Source organism: Neltuma alba, unplaced genomic scaffold (assembly GCF_004799145.2).
Source record: "Neltuma alba isolate B1F8T4 unplaced genomic scaffold, ASM479914v2 tig00012806_pilon, whole genome shotgun sequence".
Taxonomy (NCBI): Eukaryota; Viridiplantae; Streptophyta; class Magnoliopsida; order Fabales; family Fabaceae; genus Neltuma; species Neltuma alba.
Window position 1 is genome coordinate 473,542 of NW_021637203.1, and position 17,195 is coordinate 490,736.

At 35.9% G+C, this 17,195-nt stretch overlaps 2 protein-coding genes across 2 annotated transcripts; both read right to left on the reverse strand.

The window, feature by feature from the left end:
- Positions 1 to 1,010: 1,010 nt before the first annotated feature.
- LOC114731136 (protein trichome birefringence-like 5) lies at positions 1,011 to 5,692 on the reverse strand. Its single transcript, XM_028918257.1, has 5 exons — positions 5,144 to 5,692; positions 3,431 to 3,623; positions 2,388 to 2,581; positions 2,001 to 2,159; positions 1,011 to 1,362 (listed from the first exon to the last, which is right to left on the reverse strand). Exons 1-5 carry the CDS (start codon positions 5,530 to 5,532, stop codon positions 1,029 to 1,031), a joined length of 1,269 nt encoding a protein of 422 aa, XP_028774090.1. The 5' UTR covers positions 5,533 to 5,692; the 3' UTR covers positions 1,011 to 1,028.
- Positions 5,693 to 11,367: 5,675 nt separating this feature from the next.
- LOC114731130 (probable LRR receptor-like serine/threonine-protein kinase At1g56140) lies at positions 11,368 to 15,533 on the reverse strand. The gene is made up of 8 exons (XM_028918249.1): positions 15,320 to 15,533; positions 14,164 to 14,364; positions 13,957 to 13,995; positions 13,689 to 13,819; positions 13,128 to 13,341; positions 12,562 to 12,793; positions 11,911 to 12,061; positions 11,368 to 11,813 (listed from the first exon to the last, which is right to left on the reverse strand). The coding sequence occupies exons 1-8, from the start codon at positions 15,396 to 15,398 to the stop codon at positions 11,496 to 11,498; spliced, it is 1,365 nt and encodes a 454-aa protein (XP_028774082.1). The 5' UTR covers positions 15,399 to 15,533; the 3' UTR covers positions 11,368 to 11,495.
- Positions 15,534 to 17,195: the final 1,662 nt, after the last annotated feature.

A 17,195-nucleotide genomic window follows, 5' to 3' on the forward strand; every position in this document is an offset into this window, starting at 1 on the left:
GAATACGATAGCTTGTAGCTTGGGAAAGGGAACACTGACCAAAGACGGGTGAGTCTGGTCTGGCCACCATTCGCAATCATTGATTGGTAATTCCTTTCAAGTTTCAACATCTTCCAACATTTTGAATTAACTAATTCTAACATGATTTTAATTTTTTCCATTTATCAATGACTACTTTTTTTATTAAATTCTTTTGTGGAAAAAAAAAATTAAACATCAATAATTCAGTGCACACAAATTGACGTTCCTCCATTATCACCTACTAGCATGTATGATAATGATAGCTAGACTAGGAAAATAGTTGGTCAGTTTCTTTTGTCCTTTTTTTTTTTGGGGTCAAATATCTTTTTACGCTATTTAGCCAAAATAAATACAGTAGGAGGAGTAACCCTTACGTAAACCCCATGAAATTTTCACACAATGGAATCGGATTTAAAAAAAAAAAAAAGAACAAAAAAATTCAACATGAAATGCCATCACTCATCAGGCCTAAATTTGATCCGAATATAATGGTGCCGGGTCCCATAAAGTCTGATGTGGGACACCTTAGTATTGACATTGAGATTTAAGAAATATAATATTTTTAATTAAATGAATTTCACACTTAAATTTGTCTCTTTCGAATCTGATTAGAAATTAATTTTTTTTAAAAATTCCCATTACATCTATGATCTCTTCCGTATCTTCCTCGATTTCTCACATTCTAATACATCGCTATCAATAAAACCAAAAAATACCTTCTTTTTAGGGTTGATCACATACATGAAAATCGCTGAACATCTATGGGCAACGACTATATCTCTTCATGTGTAATAAATAAGAAATCCCAACAAAAATCCGACAGGAAATAAACGTGAAGATATGTCAAGAGTAAAATTCAAGGGGAAGTCCTTTTTTTTTTTTTTTTGCCCCCTTGCTGCACTACCTCAATCTTTTGTAGTTGACATATCCTGCCTAAAACACGGGGAAAAAATAAATAAATAATAAATAACAAATAATTTTTTTTTTTAAGAGAAAAACAAAAGGTGTTAACTAGTTGTCCTAGTCTGGTGAAGAACCAAAGTGGCATAAATGAGCTCATTCCAAGCATCAGGTACCCCGGGAAGACACCAATGGCTACAATCTTGCTTTCTTGTGGATACTTTCTTCCCTGGAATTGTGTACTTTCCATATACAGATGGGTGGCCATCCTTGCGGAAATTGGTCAGTCTTGTGACATTTAATAACTTCACCGGAACTTTCATCCCCCTAATCACTTCTTGCACTATCTTCATTTTTTCCGGATAGCTGTTAAGGATCGTCCCAGTAAAAACTGGATCGGTTTCACCCCGGCATGACCCACCTGAGTCCCAGTCTCCACCTCTGATTCCAAAATTTCATGAAAAAGAAACAAGAAGTGATTACAAAGAGTAATCGATGGTGGTGTGACTGCAATTTATTTCTTTTACAAGACTCTCGGTCATAAATATAATGGAAGGGGAAGAGTATCATGTAGTTTGGGCCATAGTTTGTCGTTACCTAGTAGTTCAAAAGCTGACGTTCTGCTATTAAATGTACCAAACAGAATACTTTAAATTCATGACTTCGAAAATATTCAAAAAGAAAGTAGATACAAAAATATATGACTATGGACAGGGCTCTTATCCCATTTTTATATCCATCCTATCTTTGTTTCTTTATCTCCTTTTGAATATCTTCTACGCATTCACTTTCGCAAATGTGAAACGTCAGAATTTGAGGTTTTGCTTGCTAGTCAGCAAGGCACATGACCTTAGGCTTTAATTTTGCCAAATCTTAAACAGATACTTCCAGATCATATATATAAAAATCTACAGCAAGTTACGACTCATCTCACACTCCATGCAAGCAAGAGTCTTAAATGAAGGTCCTTCTGTTTTTCCAAATTTGCCAACTTTTGAACCAGAAGATAATGAACTGAAACAGGCCAAATCACGCAACGGTAAACTGTATTTTAAACCGTTTTTTCAGAAAATCAATACCTGAAATGGGCAGAAGAATATCCACGATAGTAGACTATCTGTTTCTTTGGATTGATGTTACGATCAATCCAATTTGCCCAGGTCTTTAGAGCCCTTCTGTATGCCTCAACTGAATCAAACTGTGGATAAAGATAATCACCTTCTTTGTAATAATTTATCCTGGAAAAAAAGCAGACATTGTCGGTTTTGGTAGATGAATTTTTCTTTTACTTTTTCTTTTCAAACAAAAAATGTGCTGCAAATCTTTTATGGAAGGAAAATTTATCTTCAAGGGGTCAATGGCAAAACAGTAATTCAAGAACTAAACTCAAAGTTACCTAACTTAAAGAACATAGAGGTACCATTTCAAAGCATAAATCTATTAAGATAAAAAAAATTGCATACAACCCTCGAGCAGTCTTTCCATGGGTCCACCAGTGCCCAGTGTTAAAGATAAGAATATCAGCCCTCATCCAACGGCCAGACGTCTTGTCAATCCGGTCTATTGATAATGTTGGGTTTGAGTTCCCTTGTGCATTTTTACGAATTCCTTCCCTCACAAGGAAATGAGATCTCACAAATTGTACTGTACAGTTATAGTCCTGCCAAAGCGTTTCAAAACCTTAACATAATGAACTACAGTTTATAAGCCTACAATTGATTCTAACGAGAAAAATACGCAGGCAAGATTGCCTGGTCGTTGTTCGGATGATTAAAAACTCTGCAAAATTATTGTAAGAACCAAGAGAAATAGCATCATATTTTCAAAGAGCTTAAAAACTAAGGGCTTGTTTGGGAGATGTAGCATGGTAAGGGAAAAAAATTATTTGGATGGTTCAAATGTAATGGATAGGGGTGGTCTGGTAAGCAGCTCCCAGACCCAAACATATCCTCCCCAACCCACACTCCAATTTCAAAAAACCTCCAAATCGGGGAAGTTTGAGATGATTTGGCTTCCCCATATTCTTCAATCACAGTTTCACCATTGATCGTTAAGATATCCTTCACTTTTTCTTTTTTCTTGAGATAAAGATTCTTCACTTTATTTCACATTCACAATACTAACATGGGAAACTTATGCCTTAGGGGCCTGATATTCTTCACCCTATCAGTGACGCCGCAACTGTCAAACAATACGAAATGGGCTATCATATATATATATCTTCATTAAACATCCAACGGAATAGGAACTGTCTCTTCCCACTCCACTCCATCCCGTCCCCCTCCATTAATGACCAATCCACTTCGCTTTCTTCAAAATTCCCAAACAAGACCTAAGGAGCAGCTGGAGTTGTTCTTGTCAACAATTTGGCGTCAAAGCAATCAATCAGAAGTAATCACAACAGACAATTATGAGAGGAAATATTTTTTCAAAAGCTGCTGAAAACATTGAAAAATTCATGTCAATAATGCCCGGATAACCTGACGATGCAAGGAAAGGAAGTTTTTACCTCAAATTTGAAAATGTAGAAACCCCGTCCTTTGGTTATTTTGTACCCATGGGTCTCATACATTTTGCTCTTATTTTGAAGACCTTCACGGAGCATGCACAAAATTGATTCAAATTGATTCCGATTCATAGAATCTCCTATCAGCATCAAGTTTTTACCTCTTAGTCTTACCAAGAAGTCTGTGGCATTAAACCTGCAAGTAACAAGGTAAAGTGAATGAAGAACGACCATGAATATCTGATGTTCCTGTAAACTGCACTATCAGGGACCAAATATTAGATGCTTGGAAAATGATTTAGCAACTCCATACAATTAACCGTTATTTCAATTCTCACACAGGGTGACTGAAGAGCCTTGCATAGACAGAAGGCCAAAAGCTGAACAAATTTTAGATGTACACCAATTACTTGTCAGACTCAACCAATACAACAGCAGCTCAACATAGGGTTCAAGTAACTGTAAAGGAATTCTCTTTCCCTCTTCTCACCGATCAAAGAGAAAGAACAATTTTTTTGATGATCTATCAGATATTATATTTGTTTAAACTGAAACGTAAAAATAACGAAAAATGAATTATACCACTCCCAACTTCTACGAAATCCAAAAGGCAGAGTAAGCATGGTGACAAACAGATCTAGTGATACAATCCACTATAAATATTGAAAAATATTAATCACAAGGTTAAAAGTTTGAAATGCACTGATTAATTGTAATGCCTGACTGACTACCAGACAAAAAATATGGCTTCAGAAACTAAGCAAAGAACATCATTCATCAAACATGGGCTAGAAGAACCGAAAACATCAATCAAGATGATCCAGTACAACCATAGTGCAGGAAAAAAAAGTATGGTATTTTTTTAAAAATATTTCTACATTAATAGAACATTTGTTTGCACAAGTTTGACAGTTCTAAGAAAGATCTCACACTTTTTTAAAAATGTTTTCCACTGGTTTGGAATAAATAAATTAACCTACGTTGTGTGCTGAGGAAGCTAATATGGATGCCAGAGGAACAAAGCTTATATGAATTGAAAATCGTCATCAACTTTCGCTGGTAGTAATACTATTGTAGGGCACCAAAACCTAAATTCATGCTTCAGGGAGATAAGCTCTGATAGTAAGATCCGCTGTTCTTCAATATTTACAGGACAACCCAATCACCTTCATAATTTGCAACCCAAAAACTCGGCCATATTTTCATGAAAGTTCTTTCAACATTTAGTATCACATATACGCTTAAAATACATTCAGTCAGATGCATTGGTTTTCGAAAGTTGCTTTCCTCAAGCTGTTCCCAAGAGAAAAGGTAGCATTTATGTCTGTATCACATGTTATCGTTGGGTATTCATATGTGAGCATGTCTTAAAGGACAAGCCCAAGACTAAAACATATATGCACTTGAGTGAACATGGACAAGAGCAATGTCACTCAAACTACCATATCATGTAAACGAAGTCGTGGTGCCCAAGACTCTCAAGGACAAGCAAAAGACGTTTTTATCACAAGTTCAATGCATGTCCGCTTAATGTTCAACAATATCACAATGAAGTCTCGGAGCAATAAAACTCGTTTACGTCCCAATCTCCCATGGATACACAATACAGCTCACACATTACAACGAATTGATGAAAATGCTTAAAAGAAGTGAAAGATAACACACGCACACCTCCCACATAATAACACGTAAAGCACTAGAAAAACTACACAATACCTGGGAAGATCACAGCCATCAGGCTGCCACCGCCATTTTGTATAATCTGTGTCAGTCCTTCCATTGATTTGGCAATCATAAGCTTCGTCAACATAAGGGCAAGAACCCGGTCGGTAAATTGGGTAATTTTCATCCTTCACCCAAGTTCCAGTGTACAAATCACACTTCAACTGCTTCTCCAACGCGGGATCGCCGACATTATCAGCTATTTTGCCAGTGGTTACATTATCAGCATCATTCTTAGAAACTTCATTGTCAGTACCATCAGTGCTAGAATCGTGAACATCAACCGCAATTGCGTCGGTGGATCCGTTCTTAGAATCAGCGCCATTCTTATCGCGACCAGAAACTTCATTGTCGATGCCTGAGACACGATCATTACCCGCCATTGTCACATTCAATTCCTTATCAGAAACTGGTTCGATCGGACTATTAACAGAAATCTCATTATCCGAGCCAGACTCGCGAAGACTATCCACACTAGAGACAGTGGTTTTGCTGTCAGAAGCTTTCTCATTCTTATCATTACCAGATTCTTCTTTATCGAACCCAGCAGAGTTAGGATCGAGTTCAACCGGTCCAGTTTGAACATTCTTATAAACAGAGTGGTTAGATGGAGAATCCACATTTCCCGGGTCAGAAGTAAAATTCAAGGCAGTGGCAGTGTGCTCAGAAGATGAGATTGGAGAATCTTGGAGAGAAGGGGAAGCTCGAAAGAAGATATCAGGACGAAGTGAGAGGGCGGATTCTAGAGCTCTTCTGCTAAAAACGAACATAGTGAGAAGAAACAAGGCGAGGAACAAGAGGGTGGTGACGGTATAAAGGCTCCTCCTCTGGGTGACGGAAGTTGCCATGTGGGAAATGGTGGAAGAGCATGTTCATGGAAGAGAGATGAAGACCGGAGGAGGCGTCGCCGGCTCCGACAGTTACAGAGGAAGAAGAAAGTGGGGGATTTCATGACCGTGTTCGGAGGCACATGTTCACACGTGCTGCTTTTTTTTTTTTGGTAAAATCACACGTGCTGCTTTGTTCGCTCAGAAGAGTTGGTTGGAGGTTGGGTTTTAGACACCTTAATTTGGGAAAAATTCGACCGTATAAAATCAACCCAACCACAACTTCTGCTTCCGCTTTTTTTTTCTAATTTTTTTTTGTTGCCAAATTACCGACTTCTACTCCTACTTCATGCAATATTTACATCCCCCCCTTCCAGTTTTTGAAGAATAACAGAAGATATAATCATGTGATAATTTCATGACTATGACTATGACTATTTTAAATAACCAGTCTTTAAAAAAATTACTCTTTATAAATTACAACTTTTAAGATAGAGCTGATCCTTTTTATATGTCACACTTTATATATATATATACTACCTCCGATCCTTATATAAAACCCTATTTGATTTTTATTTTGATTCTAAATATAAGATCCCAATCCACTTTTCTCTCATATTTACTCAATTTTTTCCAAGATAGTCCTTTTAATATTATAGTTATAGTCAATACATTTGATTAGTAAGGATATTTAAGAAAGACAACACCTATTTAAGACAAATGACTAACTCAACTTACTTCTTCTAATCTCCTCAAATTAGTCAACTGACTCTTATAATTAGGATCAGAGGTAATATATGCTATTTAGTGTTTACAGCACATAAATCATCAATGTAAGTTTTTTCTGTTCATATAAATCAATTAAATGCGTGCACACATAAACATGTCAATGTTGAGTTTAAACCTGGGGCCTCCTCCAGACATGGCAAGCAGCATCCGGAGCAACTAGCCGTTAATTGTATGGACTTCTATATAGGAACAATACATAGCCCAAAATTTAGTTCCCTTGAAATTTTTATATTTTATAATAATATGTAGGTTGTTATTGATTAATTATTAATTAATAATATGGGAATTGAAATCAAAATGTTTAATGAATAACGGAAATAGGTATAGATAGGCATAGGTAGAAGGGGGGATATGGGTGAGTCTGAGAAGCTATAATATACAGTGGTGTTGTTGGTAACTTGGCAAGTTTGAGGGAAGGACAAGAGTGAGGTGTTTGAACAGAAATGGGAGTCTGCTTTAATTCACCATTCACTATTCGCTTCCCATCTTTCATCTTCCTGTCTTCTCAGTCCTCAATTTTTCACAATTCCGGCGTTCCCATTCCCTTCTTCCCTCCTCCTCCTTGTTCCCCTCTTTTCCGTATAACCCATCCCCCCCCCCTCCTTCCTCCTTCAGGTTTATTGTTTTTTTTTTCATTTTTGATATAGTTATCTGGATTAGATTGGAGCATTGCCAAATTCAATTAAAGATAGCTCTTCCATAAGCATGTTTATGTTTTTTTCATTGAAAGTATCCTCCATCCCCAGGGGAAACTAATCTAGAATCTAAGATAAATGATAGACCTCTGCTGCCACGACTCCCAAATCTAATGATCCAATTCCCAATATTGGTAGCCTAAAGTTCATAATTTGTACTATGGAACAGGATGAGTGCAAAATAAAATAATACATGTGAGTTCTATGTATGGGACAAAAATGAGAAATAATGCTGGGAAAACTACTGCATGGACTCCTCTAATTTTAGACATCAAAAGAAAAAAAGGAAAAACATGTGATTGGAAGTACCAAGTAGGATTTGAGAGGATTTGGGTGGGGCTGGGTTAAGCTAACTACTTCAACCTTCCCTGGCCAGTGGCCAGTCGCCAGAAGGCTTAGTAGGTTTAGGAAACAGGATTCATTTTGCACTTTGCTTCCTCATTTTACTCTTCTCAAACTGTGTTGGTTGGTTTGGACTCACAAGTTGTCCATCAATGCTGAGGTTTGAATTGATGTGCCTTAAAGATGTTTGGTGAAATATCTGACCCAAGAGATGTGATATATCATTACAGTCTTTTACTGCATATATACGAGGTACTTCGTAGTTAATGCCCCATAACCTTCTCATGCCATGCCCTCTCTCTGCTCTGTTTCATTACTAATAATAATAATATATCAGCACCAATTAATTCCTTTTGCCTCTGTCTCCCTCCCTCTCTCTGGTCCATTTACACAAGTATATAATCTTCTGAGGGTCTTTCTCTTTTTCTCTGCCCTTCCATTTCTTCTATGATTTTGAACTTAAACTTGGTTCAATGAGATTGATAATTTTGGTGTGTCTTTTGATCTTGGTCTGCCATAGGTTCAACAACGCAGTATCTGCAAGAAACAAGAGCTTCATTGTCACTGATTTACTTGAAGATACAAAGAAGAAGAGCTCAAATGAGCATGAAGACGAATACGGCAACAAGTGCAACTCCAAGAGGTGCCGTTTTAGTCATCCCTTTACAAGCTCCATGAAGAACAGCACCATCTCTGATGATAAGAGACTCGTCCCTACTGGTCCTAATCCATTACACAACAGGTAGCAAGACAAAGAACCATCTTCCTTGTAGCATATAATGACTAGGATCCTGTTATAGTGCTTTAAAGATTATGTGCGTCCAGTATCAGTTGACTTCTTCAGAGATTTTTTTGGCTTCACTTCATCGCTCATGCTTCAACTATGTAGGTTCAGAATGACAAAATTAGATCCATCTGGTTCGAAAAATCTACAAAGAAGTCAATTGTTCTGAGTCATATTTCTATTCAGAGGCCAAAGGGACCTTTAGGTGACCACAATGGAAAGTACAGTATGATCTTCTTCATTTTTGTTTTAGGAAGTTGTATTACTTTGCAGTTGTATTAAGGTGAATTTTGGAAAAAAACTGACGTACATTACCCTCTTCTTCTAGAGTTTGAATATATTTTTCCTCCATTTTTCATTTGCTTTTTTGCTCCTTCTCTGTTCATCTTGTAAGCGAATCAATCGCAGAATATTGCTTCTGACAATAGCATTACTGTCAACTTTCTCCTAGCTTAGAGGTTACTATTGTTCACTGGGCAAAAAGACAGGCTCATACGTTGTAACAATTTTCATATGTCACTGTTACTGTTGCATGTTAAAAAAAGTCCCAGTAGACCGGGGATATACCAAAAAGTTCATTTCTTGTTTCCCTCTTCTTGGTTGAGACTTCAAAACATGCTTGTTTTTCAGAGAGGGAGAGGGAGAGGGCTTTGTATCCGATCGAAAATAAATCTTTATCTTATTATAGGAAGTTAAAAAAAAAAAGACTGAAAATTTATAGTATTAAAAATTACTTTCAGTGTACGACAGAATTTGGTTCAATCGATGAGGATAAAAGCCATACTTCACAGGGATGTGGATTCGAAATCCAGTATTTTTTTGGGAGTATATTTAAAGCAAAAATTAATGATTTATAGAATACCGAAGGTAAATCTTTTAACAACCGTCATGATACTCATTGTTATGATAAAATTTAAACCATTTAAAATTAGTTTTATGGTCTAAATTTAAAATTTTTAAGTAGTAATTTTAAATAAAAAATAATCTTCAAAAACTTAGTTAAGATATTACATTTGTTTTGAATTTGTACCTGTTAAAAAGGAAAACATTTTTTAAAAAAATAAAAATATTAAATATTAAATCTCAATATTTTATATTAAATTTGAATAGTTAAAATTTAATAAGTATTATAATACTCACCGCTTATCGGACGATAAACATAAAAAATAGTTCACCTTTTCAACTAGGTTGCTATATGCAAATGAGCTGAAATTCAAATTCAAAACCACTTTTCAAGCAAGTTCTCATCAGTACCATTCATAACTGAGGTTCAGACCAAAAACCACTTGCTCAAATTATAGTGTTAGGCCAATTTTCTATAGCTATAATTTTTAATAAATTAAATTTATTTATTTTTAATTTTAGTTCTTTAAATTTTAAACTATAAATTTTAATCCGATAAATGACTCAAGTTTTTATTATATTATAAAAATTAATATTTTAAATAAAAAAATTTGAAAGGTCAAATCTATGATTTTAAAATTTAAGAAACAAATTTTAAAAGATAAAAAATTGTATTAATGCTACCAAAAAAATACGTTACTTTCAATACTTGACCCCACAGTCTTGATCTCTATCAAACTGCACATAGTACATTTACTCTCTGAATACAAAGGATATGGTGGGGTTGCGTAGATTCAGTCTATAGGTCAAAAGAAGAAAGAGGGTGCTTGTGATGTCTGAAGCAAAACCTGTACTGCCAATGAAGAAACGGCATTGAATATGTGTCGGGACAGGAATTTAAGGGGAACGCTTCTTAATAAATTCCCCATATGTAGCTATAAAGGTTCTTTGCTTTCTCCTTCGACAAAAACTAGCAGGGTCGTTTTGCCTGTGTCTCTCTCCCTCTCCCATGCTTTTTTCCATTCTTGTTTTCAGTCTCTTTCTCGTGGTGTATATCTCGAGGCTGTGCTTGTGCATACAATTAACTGCCCCCATGTATTGTCGGCTTCGTATATCCTCTTCCACAAAATATAACATTATATATACATATATACGTATATACTACCTCTGGTCCTAATTATAAGAGCCAGTTAATAATTTGAAGAGATTAAGAAAATAAGTTGAGTTAGTTATTTGTCCTAAATAGGTGTTGTCTTTCATAAAATATCCTTGCTAATCAAGTATATTGACTAGAATTATCATCGTTAGATGACTACTTTGGAAAAAAAATGTATAAATATGAGAGACAAAGGGATTGGGGTCTTATATGTAAGACCAAAATAAAAAAAAAAAAGGATTTTATATTAAAGATTGAGGTGGTGTGGTGTGCGCGCGGCGCGTGCGTGTGCGTGTGCGTGTGCGTGTGCGTGTCGTGTGCGTGTGCGTGTCGCGCGCGCGCGCGCGCATCAGAGACGGAAGTCATCATGGTGACAGTGGAGGAGAAGATGCTTTGGTTTATCAATGTACTAAACTAAGACATGGTCACATGGACTATCCTAAATTCTGGGGACATTTTTAAAGATAATATCAATGTTCTTTGTGATGATTAATTAATATGACAATATAAGATCTGAGTTGAGTGACCTAGTGGAATAAAATATTCTCCATTATCGCAGAACTTGAGTGCTAAGATTTCAACTCCTTTGTCCTTTTTTTGACCTGAAGGATTTTGAAAAAGATTGAAATTATGTCTTTTATTTCAGTCATACTAAATATATTACAAAAGTCTGCTATGATCATTACCTTCAATGTAAAAAAGCTTCACACAACTATCATGTAAGGATGATACAGAGATGTTCTCATGCTAATTACAGTAGAAGAATTCCTGCTAAAGGGAGTTCCATTGCAGATTACAAATACCTGAAGCAAAAGGTTAATGCATAGGTGGTCTAGCCCTTCAAAATATTTCCCCTTTTCCTTATATAGTCATAGCTCCTTATTTGATAGCGAGTATGAACAAGTAGCCTTTACTTTGGTATGGATGCAGAATCATTGGGCAATGGTGAAGGATATGCCTCAGATATGGCTTCCCAAGAATGGTTCTCATCATCCTTTCTCTGCCTTCGGTCAAGGAAGGATGGCCTCGTCGGTGTTCTAATCATGTCAATTTTGAATGTCAACAATGCTACAATCTCTGACATTGGAGGCCTTAAGTTTGCTTGAGACTGAATACATAAGAACGCCACATGGATTGCCTGCATAACATCCTTTTCTATAAATCCAAGTTCCCGCAATTTCGGGTGTACAAGATCCATCAACCTTGACTTGTCAAAGAGCTTCCATGCCTGCAATGAAAATACACACAAGCCCATTGAAATATGCGGCAGAAATAATACTGTTCTGTGTAATAAACATAATTCAGTGTAGAATGCAGGAGCTTACATATTCGGGAAGATACTGCATTTCTGATGGTAAAGTAAGATCCGTATTTTTCCTGCAGCAAATAATTTCAAGCAGAAGGACTCCAAAACTATAGATGTCTGCCTTTTCTGACAATTCCCCTCTAATAGCATATTCAGGAGCTGTATAACCCCTAATCAAGATAGACAAGAAAGACTAGCATATAATTTACTACATATGATGGAGTTGTTTGGATAAACTCAAAAGTCATCTTATCACATTATAATGAAAAACTAAGACATCAAACACCTGCATGGAATACTTCATAGGGGGTTCATTCACTACATTGACGGATTTAGACTTGATTATTCATTTTAATGATGCCATTTGTGAAACACAGGACGTGATTGGAAAGAAAGTGAAACCGCTATTTTTCATCATGTCATGTGCTCAAATCTCACCACATTTCTGGACGGATCAAGGCAATATAAACCGCCCAGGTAGGTATGGCGGTACGACTTGATTCATTGAACTTTGAATGGTTATTGAGCTACATGGTTAACTGGTTGTATATACCTATATAGCAGCCAATCCACCATTTCATTGGTTTACCAACTGAACCAGCTAACCCAGTCTGAGAGTCTAATCAATGCATTTAAAGACATTATCAGATCATTAGAGAATAAGACTCACAATGTTCCAGCAAACTGAGTGCTGAGGTAATCTTCATCGTCAGGGAAGAATCTCGCCAGTCCAAAGTCCCCAATCCTTGGACGAAACTTTTCATCAAGAAGAATATTGCTTGCTTTAATATCTCGATGAACAATTCTGATATGTGAATCCTCATGTAAATATTGCAATCCACGTGCTACTCCAAGGGTAATTTGGAACCTAGTTCTCCAGTCTAGAAATTGATCACTGCTTCCTGCATTATAGCAGCATCCAAAAAAGGAGTTTTGTGTTGTTATAACAATCACACAACCTTTTAAACACTAAAGGAGAATTCAACAGTACAAAAAACAGTAAATATTTAACCAGATCTTCTGCTCAAAGGAGACTTTTATTTAACTACTACGGGGTTTTATATGTAGCAATAAGTCTGAGAAATGAGCTATAATGTTCATAGCTCATAAATAGTGCGATTTATTAGAGTTTCTACTTAATATAAAAATATTTAACATGGGTTTCACTGTATATAAACATGATAGATGGATGCTAAAAACTGAAAGTATTAAAGAGGTAATATAAAGAAGGAATACCAAATATATAGAGGTCCAAACTTTTGTTCTTCATATATTCATACACAAGCATCCTTTGAATCCCTTCTGTGCAACATCCAATAAGGCGAACCAGATTTTTGTGCTGAATACTGGTGATCATTCTCACCTCTGCTAGAAATTCTTTCTCTCCTTGTTCGGATTTGTTAACAGACAGTTTCTTAACTGCAATTAGCCTTCCATTTGCCAACTTTCCCTGACAAGTATACACTTTAGGATCATAACCTACAACTAGAAGCATGTGCAAATGGACTTCATGTTCCAGTAGTGAGTTTCTTAACACCCAAGTAATTGCTGCCAATCTCTTAAGTTCACATGTATCACCGCACAAGTTCATTTACCAGTTATTTCAGTTTGATGAATATATTGATCAATTCACTCTGAGACTACAATGGGACCCATTAATACTTCGATCTAAAATTTGACATACATCATACATATTAGTGTTGCAATATAAATGCATCATACTAAAAAGTTTCAAGGCTCGTATCAACAAATCAACCCCCTCATTAAAGCAAGCTTAATTAAATTCAGTATTTGTACCCGATAGACAGGCCCAAATCCACCACTTCCGAGAAGATTACCGGAATGAAAATTCTTGGTTGCCTTCTTCAATGTCCAGTAGTCAAAGTAGATAATTGTTCGGAGGCTCCCACTCAAGACTTCCATGGATCCTGTATACAAAATATAAACTCCAATGTTGAGACCCTATAATAATTAGTGTATTAAAGTGGCAGGTTCTTTTTTCTGGGGCAAAAAAAAAAAAAACAAATAAAAAGTGGCAGGTTCTATGATTGTTTCTTTCAACTACCTTGCTGCTTACTTGTTGAAACTATCATCTCCACCACCTCTGCTGGTTCATCAGATTCACCGAGAAAAGAACAAATAAAGTAATATATAAGAACATCTACCCCTCAATAAAAAAAAAAAAAATTCATGCCACAATCATATAAAAAATTAAGGCAAAATAGATTCAGGCATCTAATATTGTGGTTTTTTGGTGCTTTGTTTTAATTACCTCGTTGCTGCTCATTCAGAAGCTGCTGTTTGTTCCAAGCCATCATTTTCATTAGTTTTGCTGGTTTAATATGATTCCGACACACAAATAGAAGAATCAGCAATATGATGAGCATTACTATCCCTCCTAAGAGAAAGAACAATCCTTCAGAATTCTGTACGGATGATGCCTGAAAATTCTGAGAGGATGAAGGAGATCCCACTGCAAATCACAGTTTTGTCACTGATTTTGTGTTTATTCCTAGTGAAGTGAAGGAATAGATAAAAAAAACTGACACACAAAATTAAGGGTTTGATCCCACAATGTAGCCCCTTGGATGAATCACCTTACTTGACCAAATCCACATGGGCTACACGGGCTTATCACGTAATATTAAAAATTATAAGGCTTACCATGAGTAAAGCAGCTAAAATATATAAAATACATGTATAAGTGCAAAGTTATGTTTAATTTCATTTTGCTGCCATTTAAAAAATATTTACACAGTACTGACACCAATAAACCAGTATGTGATGACTATTTTCCTATGATATAGAAGACAAATAGCCTTCCTTTCCCTTATTTCAAGAAAATAGGGAAAGGAATTTGGTTAACCTTCCAGTTCAAAGATAAAACATGTGCGACAATCAAGATGAGAAACCAGATGAAACAGAACTTAACAAACTGATTTCATTAAAAACTTGATAACATCTGGGAAAGACAGTTTTTCTTTTTGGGGTGGTCAGAAGGAAAGACAGTATCTAGTTAAACTCAACTCACGGGAGAATCAAAATGAGAAAAATTCTTCTCACACATTCCCAAATTAGAGCCAAATAAGATCAGCAATCTAAGGAAATTCAACAGCCAGCTAGATTCCATAATTAATGCTAATGATGAAACTTTGCGCTTGCTTATAGTCTTGTACAGTTATGCTGTGGACATTAATAAGTGCGCCTAAAGAAAGCAGATTGAAAAGGCTCATACAAGAAAAGTGAGATGGACAATTTAGTGAAAGCTTGGATTTACTTGTTCTGTTTAAATCACAGGTGAACCTGAAGAAAAACATTAGCATTCTCACATGTCGCAACAGTTAGACACCTTGAAGGAAACATTAAGCAGACTTATATGGAAAGGAGTAAAAAATTTTGCATTGAAATGCAGGAGACGAGAAGTGAACCTTCGATTAATCGGCGAGGCATTCTGGGGTGGGGAATGAAGCTTTGAGAAGGTTCATCAACTATGTGGGTCACGGTCATCTCAGCAGAAGAGGAAGCATTTTCAGTGCGTTTCCCTTTCTATTTCGTTATTGTCATTGTCATGAGAAGAACAAAGAATTAAGAATTCGAGAGACGCACACAGAGAGAAAAAGTGGGAGACATGGAAGGTTGGCATTCTATGGGGATTCCGCGGAATTGATCGGAACAAGGGAATGTTGGGAAATTCAATACGAGGCCGCTCGAGGACGAATAGAAACATCCAAAATATTTATCAAGACACAACCTTTTCTTCTCCATTTCGCTATCTGAGTTACAAGAATAATATATTGTAAGAGGAAAACCGCTATTAGCTCTCACTGGCTCAACAACGATGCAATGCGTGATGTCTCTGGCGCTTTTGAAACATTCTCAGTAGTTCTTCGAGCTGCCGCTTGCAGGGATTGGAGCTGGCCGCTCCCAAGGCGGCCCCACCCTATCCATTTTTAATTTTCATCGGGCGTACTTTAAAGCCATCTACATGAACCACAAATGTGGGGCCAAGGAAAGGATCTGAATGCAAATTGGCCGTCATGTTTTCGCAAAAACTAACCTCTTATGTAACCAAAAAAAAAAAAAACTAACCTCTACCGATAGAGATTAGGTTTAGCAGAAGGAGCTAGTTCCTCATAACGTAGTGAATTAAGGTTTCAATTCTTGCTGTGAGATGTGCTTACATTTAGTGCCTGACAGTGCCTCGAATAGAATTGCCTCTAATAGAAAGATACTTATACTTTTGGGGGGGAAAAACTAACCTCTTGCCTTCCGGCCCGAGAATAGTTGAACTCTTTCCGTGAAAGTTTCTTTCTTTCTTTCTTTCTTTTTTCCTTTTCAAGCTTTCCACCAAAGTTTCCTATTGCTGATATGAAGACTTATCAGTAAACAATCTATAAGTATCCTTACAAGTACTTTCTGAATGCCCGCTCATTGATCCTGGTGAGTCCTGTGACCTAACTTACCTGAACATTTTTGTATAAAAAAATATATCTCAATTTGTTTTTATTTTCTCCCAAATTACCTCTATTTTGCCCTATTAACATGTACAACATGAATACTTTTTCCTATTTAACAAAATGATTAAAAGGAGAAATCATTGGAAGGAATCAATACAAATTTTTGTAAACAGCGCAGCTTACTAAAATTTTACTAAATGTATGATATTAAAGAAAGAAAAATTTTTCCTATAAAAAATTTTATGGTGAGAAGAACCTAACAAATTTTTATACATAAAAAGTATCAGTACTTTGTAAATTTTTGCACACATAAAGTACTAGTACTTTGACTTAGTTTGTTCTTACCAATAAAATTTTAATGGAGAAATTTTTCCCAATTTTCCCTTACTTTATGTTTGATTTGATGGAAATGAAGAAGAAAGAAAATTTTAGTAAGTTTGATTGTTTGTCATACTATCTTTTCATAACTTGCCACGCAACTCAACTCGCCATTATTGAGTCAATTATTGCTGGTTTTTTGCGAACCCATGCTCTTGTATTGTTATTCACATTGAATTTATAATAAAATGATGAGGAAGATGATGATGTTGATTTTTCAAATGCTAATTAATATGCTACTCATCTGAATAAAGAAGAAATAAGAATTTTCTATGTCATTCTACATTCCATATATTTAATATATATTAATTTAAACACTTATATTCTGACCAAGAGAAATTTAAACGCTTACAAAATGAAATTATTCTCCCTTCCTAATTTTTTTTCCTTTTTGTTTGTGCCTGTTCTACTGAGTATATGAACAAGGTATCACTTTCATCAGCCTCCTCTCCCTGCAAAAAAAGATGTA